The sequence below is a fragment of the Terrapene carolina genome, unplaced genomic scaffold (assembly GCF_002925995.2).
Source record: "Terrapene carolina triunguis isolate 2854851 unplaced genomic scaffold, T_m_triunguis-2.0 Scaffold227, whole genome shotgun sequence".
NCBI classification, from domain to species: Eukaryota; Metazoa; Chordata; order Testudines; family Emydidae; genus Terrapene; species Terrapene triunguis.
The window spans coordinates 571,294-577,354 of record NW_020664578.1 but is presented as its reverse complement, the minus strand read 5'-3'; the positions used below and the strand labels follow the sequence as shown (position 1 = coordinate 577,354).

The 6,061-nt window shown below is 55.3% G+C and overlaps 1 protein-coding gene across 1 annotated transcript; it reads right to left on the bottom strand.

Moving 5' to 3' along the window:
* Positions 1-2,163: 2,163 nt before the first annotated feature.
* On the bottom strand, positions 2,164-5,853 carry LOC112105554 (signaling lymphocytic activation molecule-like). Its single transcript, XM_024198398.1, has 4 exons — positions 5,680-5,853; positions 4,519-4,860; positions 2,896-3,192; positions 2,164-2,573 (listed from the first exon to the last, which is right to left on the bottom strand). The coding sequence occupies exons 1-4, from the start codon at positions 5,741-5,743 to the stop codon at positions 2,464-2,466; spliced, it is 813 nt and encodes a 270-aa protein (XP_024054166.1). The 5' UTR covers positions 5,744-5,853; the 3' UTR covers positions 2,164-2,463.
* Positions 5,854-6,061: the final 208 nt, after the last annotated feature.

The window sequence follows — 6,061 nt, the reverse complement described above, 5'->3', positions numbered from 1 at the left end:
AGATTCTTCAGAAAGGCAACGCATGGTTCTAGAGGGAAGTGAAACCAATCACAGGAGGGCTGATATCCTTCTGGCAGCTGACAATTCTCTTTGGGGTCGCTAGATCTCAGCGGGGGCGTGTTTGGACCTAACCGCCCATCCTGACCTGGTCCACGGGGCTTCTATTGCCACGTCAGCGCAGCCACGCCCTAACACCTGCCCCTACAGTGATGCCTACAAGCGAGCCGGACTCAGGAGGAGGGCAGCTGGGGTAGTTGATAGTGATCCATGATTTACAAACAAACAAACACGGCACCAATAAAACGGGTGTCGATCATTGCCTAGCTACCCAGAACCCTAGACGCTACGGCCAAATGGGGCGACTGTGGCCATCTAATCTGACCTCTGGCGTAGCAAAGCCAGAGGCTTTCACCCAGTAGTTCCTGCACTGAGACCAACAACTTGTGGGTGAGCTAGAGTGGGTCTTGGACAAATGCAGCCAGTCTCAATGTAATGACTTCAAACACTGCACCACATCCCTAAGTAAATTGTTCCAAGGGTCAGTTACCCTCTTAAAGACGCGTATCTACTAGGAATCGGCGGTTAAGTCTCGGAGTTTAGGCACTTAACGTCCATTGACTTTAAAGGGAGGTCGCTTTTACGCTCTGGGCCTCAGATGCTAACAGCTGTGAGGCTCTGTTGCCTGCTCTGGAACCAGCAACCTACTTGTGAAAAGCTCTGCGGCCCATTGCCAGCCCCCGAGCTCTCCAGCTCCTCCACCAGCTGCAATATCAATCCGGGAGTCTCATGCAGAAGGCAGCTTGTCCTACAGGACCTGAGCCCCCGCTGGGTGACTGAAATCCCACCCCTAGTGAGCCTGTGGAGTTTCACTGTTGATGTCCCTGGGGCCAGGATTTCCCCCCGTTGCAGCACACAATGGGTTAAAACAAAACCGAATGGGTAAGGGGTGAATAGGGCCTAGAGGGCCCCAGTGAAGAGGTGGGGCAGGGGAATGAGATCCAGTGCGAACCCTGCCTTTGCACAGGAATGGGCTCTTCCCACCTTGCTCCAGTCTCAGTGGTTTTGCTTCTGCCGGTCTCTGGAGGCCAAGGGGCAGCCACTGTGCCCCTCACGCTGCATTTGCAAGCGGAGGCGCAGATCTCGATCCCATCAGATTCCAGGGGAGCAGGATTCGGCCCAGAGGAAATGAAAAACATGCTCCAAACAAGAAGACATTCTGGGGGCTGCCAGCGTGACTGGCACAGGACAGCACAGGGCTGGGGAAATTCGTCAGCTGCCGCGTCCTGTCAAACCATGTGAGAGCCGCTCATGACCCAGTCTCCAGCCTTCATGGGCTGGAAGGAGGCACACGAGTTCCCATGTGACAGACGTTAGTCACTGGCTTCCCCAGAGGGGTCCCCAGGAGAACACAACGGAGAGACTGTATTGGAGACAACACTGTTCCATGCAAGTCAACAGCTCCCCGTCATAGAGGACGAGTGTGGAACTATCTGCTGTGTGATAAGGGCTTGTCTACACAGGGAATTGACAACAGAACTGTAGCTGTGCTGGTATAACACCTCATGTGGACACTAGAACAGAAGTGACTTTATTCTGGTGTAAACGACTCCCTGAGTTACACATAAACAGCCCGGTTCTCATCGACAATGAGGCCCCTTTACAAGGCTACGGAAACCTAGAGCAGCCTTAAAGTGAATGTAACTGTCATTTCTACCCCTTTTAAGGCCCTTTGGTGTGGCCAGAATGGTACAAATGGCCCTTGGGGTACGTCTACACTATGGTGGTGAGGCCATGCCGCTGCAGTGCTGTAATGCCGATCATGCTACTACCTGTTTCCAAATCCTGGCAGATACTTTGGCGATGGTCATATAAGTACCTAGATTGACAGACCATCAGCTGCCCCTTTCCGTGGTCTGAATGCAGAGTCCGCCTTGCCCTCCCCTGCACCATGCCTGGAACAGCTCCGCTCTGAAGATGCTGCCTTGTTCTCCAGCTCTGCAGAGATCACAGGTTGAAACCCGCTGCGCTAGAGAGAGAACCTTACAGTCATAATGGAAATCAGACCATTGCAGCCAATCCGTGAGCAGGGCTTTGAATATGTATCACTAGCTGCATGAGTCAGTAACTGCATAGCTAATCCCAACTCAGCACGATACTCTAGTATTAAAGTACTCTCAAATATCCGGCACTTTTATTTCTCTTTACTGTGGAGAAACACCTCCTTTAGACAAAGCTTGCTCAGACAATTCTCTGATGAACAGGTGCATTTCACTGGAGAGTCTGGGGACCACGCTACACCTGGGGGTGAAATCCGGACTCCACAGAAGTCATTGGCAAAACTCCCATTGACTTCACCGGGGCCAGGATTTCACCCGATAGCCTGCTCCCCCCGCCTCCCCGTCAGTCCCCGTCCACCTTCTCATCAGGCGTCTGCGATACGAGGTTCCAGCCCAACCGCCAGTGTTACGGCATTTTTCTGTGCACCAGGTTCACAAGGACCATGGCATTGATCTCAAGTCCCAGGAACAGCGCCCCAATAATGGCTTTCCAATGGCAAGGACTGGGAGCCGCTCCTGCAATGGGGAAAAGATAGAGTCAGGGGGATCAGCCTGACCAGCCTGAATCCGCGTTCGCACTAAGACCCCTTCACTTCGCGCTGGCAGTGTAAAGGGGCCTGGAAGTGGGAGCGAATTCCAGCTTGGCTCACAGCTTCGGCAGCGGACGTGAACAAAAAGCAGCCCCGTGGCCACTGTATTTATCGCTCTGTCTGGGGAGCTGGTTCTCCGGTCAGTTACGCTGCTGTAAATCAGGAGTAGCAGCACTGACGCCAGTGGAGCTATGTTAGCATAAAGCCGGTGTAAGCGAGCAGACAGACACGCCCTGCCGATAACTCACCACCGCTTTGGCAGATGCTCTGCAGGTCAAGAGAGATGTTTTTCTGGTCCACGGGGTTGCTGGCCGTGCAGGTGAAGGTAGAGTCCATGAGGTTGGGCTGCAGAGACAGGTGAAGGGTTCTGCCGTCCGGGCTGAGCTGGTACCGCTTGGAATCGCCCAGGTTTCGGGGTGGGTTCCCTCTACTCCAGGAGATGTTAACCTCTTCCCTGCCAGACACCTGACACTGCAGAGTGACATTGCACCCAGCTGCCGGGCTGGAGAGCGAGTGACTCTCTATCTCCGGCGCTGGAACGGGCTCTGCATTCAGAAGAAATGAAATGAGAATGAAAGACTCTGGGGGCCTGATTCTCATTGACACAGAAGGTGTCTACACTGGGGAAAAAACAACCACCTGGCAACGAGTCTCAGAGCCCGGGTCAGCCGACTCGGGGGCCTGCCATGGTGCTCAAGGGAGCAGCGTGGACATTCCTGCGTGGGCTGGAGCTCGGGCTCTGAGACCCACTGCCATCGCCAGATGTTAGAGCCTGGGCTCCAGCCCCCAGCAGGAACTTCTACACTGCTAGTTTTAGCCACCTAGCTTAAGTCTCAGAGCCCGGGTCACCTGACTCGGGCTCCTGAGTCAGGTGACCCGGGCTCTGAGTCAGGTGACCCGGGCTCTGAGTCAGGTGACCCGGGCTCTGCGACTGGCTGCCACCTGCCTTTTTTTCCCCCTCCAGATGTATTGTAAGGGCTCTTTACATGCCTCTGGCCGCACAAAAGGGCCTTACAGTGGTCCATCTTTACACCCCTTGAAGGCCCCTTTGCACAGCCAGAGTGGGGTAAAGGGGCATTGATGTAAATGACTAGAGCCTCCGGGAGGCTGCCACTAATGATGGGCCAGTGCAAGACAAGCTGAGGCTATGAATGGTTTGCAGGGGGCTGGGCAGAGCTGGGTGAATATGGGATGTGATTCCTGGGGCAGGGCTAAAAGACACAGGGACACCTCAAAGGAATCAGATCTGACTCTCCTGGGGAGTCCATCCTCCAGCAAACACACAGCATGGGGTCCCTCTGACAGCTGCTCGGAGGCGTGTTTTGCTGCAGCTCCTTCACAAGCAAGGAGCACCACTATCCTCATTGGGGTGGCGTGGATGGCATTGGGAACAGAGGGGATGACTGTGCCCAGCAGAGCCAGGGAACAGCTATGCCATCACAGCATGCCCCCAGCATCCACCCTGCAGCTATGCATTCAGCTCTGTATCGAGCAGGGCCATCATCGTGTGGCAGTGTGCGCCACAGGAAAAGGGGGATCACAGACTCACCCCTAGAAATTAGCTCCCCGCACCAGCCTGGCCCTGGAACCACCTGATGTAGGTTCGAATTCCTGGAGGGAGGTTCTCAGTTGTGCAGAACTGAGGGGCTGGGTTACAGCCTTCCTCCCGCACATTCTCCTCCCTGCCTTGCGCAGGCTGGGAAAAACTCAACCCCAGTGCACGTATTTCCTCCGCAGGACACTGCAGGGCACGAGCGAGGAGTTATTATCCACGGGGCCCTGTGTCCTGGGGACGAGGCCGAAGAAACAAGCATTTATTAACCGCCCTGGAAGATGATTTCACTTGTTCAAACTTTTAAACAGTCACTTACCATAGACCGCGAGGCGAAAGGCCTGTTCCTCCACAGTTGCTGGTACTATCCTAATCCGGGCCTCATAAACTCCGCGATCGCCCAGCTCCAGAGCCCTGATCCTCAGCGAGGTCTCGTTGTACTTTTCTAGCCTCTGCTTAAATCTGTCGTTGGGATCGGGTCGCTCAAACTTCCCCCCACTGAACTCAGCCAGCTGGAGCGTCACACCTGGCCCAGCACGAAAGCTCCATTCGATTTTGTTCACATTTTTCCCGGGAGATAGATCCACAGACAGCACGACTGAGCCTCCCAGAATCCCATTCACCTGGCGGGGGGGAGTCGGTGCTTGGGTTAATCCAGGATCTGAAAAACAGAGCCCAGGAGATGAAAGTTGCAGGGGGTAGGGGTGGGGGTGAGCACTGATTTCCCCACTTGCTGCAGCACAAGCCAGAGAGAACAAACTGATGGGAGTCCATCCCTATCCCCAGCTGCCGGGTCTGGTTTTGGCCTCAGAGCTGACCCTACAGACTTTTACCCTCGGTGTTTCTAGGGCAGCCATCACCGTAGCATCTGGGCACCTCACAATCATTCATGCCTTTATCTTCCCAATCCCCACGGTGAGGCAGGGCACTGCCATTATGCCCATTGTACGCTGGGGAAACTGAGGCACAGAGAGTCTAAGTGACTCACCCAAAGTCACACAGAGTGTGTGGAGGAGCAGGGAACTGCACCCTGGACTCCCAAACTTCTAGGTTAGTGCTCTAACCACTAGGCAATCCTCCCTCTCTGCTGCTCTTTTCCACTTCCCCCTAGGAATCCCAATACCCTACATATCCATTTCTGTTCCCATCAGCTCTGGGGACCAGAACCGCCTCCTGGTGCCCCCCCCCCCCCCAGGGAAAGAGAAACATCTCACCTACCCCTGGCACAGAGCTCGGGGAGGGGGAGCTAGGCCAAGCAATTGTTCCTGGCAGGGAACCAGCTATCAGAGTAAGGAGGGAGCCCAACACACACTGCACTTTCAGTTACACTGATATAAATCCAGAGTCACTGAGCTGAGCTCAGTGGAGCGGCTCTGGATTTGCACCAGTGTAAGCCTGGGCCCAGGGGCTGTGGTTTCCAAGGTTCCCCTCGACACGAGGTTGCCACGTGTCTCGCAGCCGTAACGCCCCCATCACTCACCTGGGGCTCGGAGAGCTAGGGCCAGGAGAGCAAGCAGGGGGAGCCGAGCACGGCCCAGGCCCATGCTCTCGCAGCAGGGTGGATTTGCCTCCTGGGAGCTTTGCTTCCCCCGTCACTGGTGAAGGCGCTGAGACAACCGTCACAGCTATGCAGCAGCAGCTCCTTCAGACCACAAGCTCCGGGTGTTGTTACTTCCTCCTCCAGTCATTGTCTCTTTGCAACAGTCCATCTCGCCTCCCACCCACTACAGCCCTTTACAACCAGCAGCAGGCTTTAGCCCCACAGGTGCCTGCGGGTGGGGTTGGCCATTTTGCAGATGGGGAAACTGAGGCACAGAGAGCCAGGTTGGGTCTTGCACCCGACCAGGTAGAGTAGCGGAAAG

Coding starts and splice junctions, on each gene's coding strand:
- LOC112105554 (XM_024198398.1), bottom strand. CDS start 5,743: ATGGGCCTGGGCCGTGCTCGGCTCCCCCTGCTTGCTCTCCTGGCCCTA. Junction 4,861..5,679: donor CCTAGCTCTCCGAGCCCCAG/GTGAGTGATGGG, acceptor TCTGTTTTTCAG/ATCCTGGATTAACCCAAGCA. Junction 2,574..2,895: donor GAGCATCTGCCAAAGCGGTG/GTGAGTTATCGG, acceptor TCCCCATTGCAG/GAGCGGCTCCCAGTCCTTGC.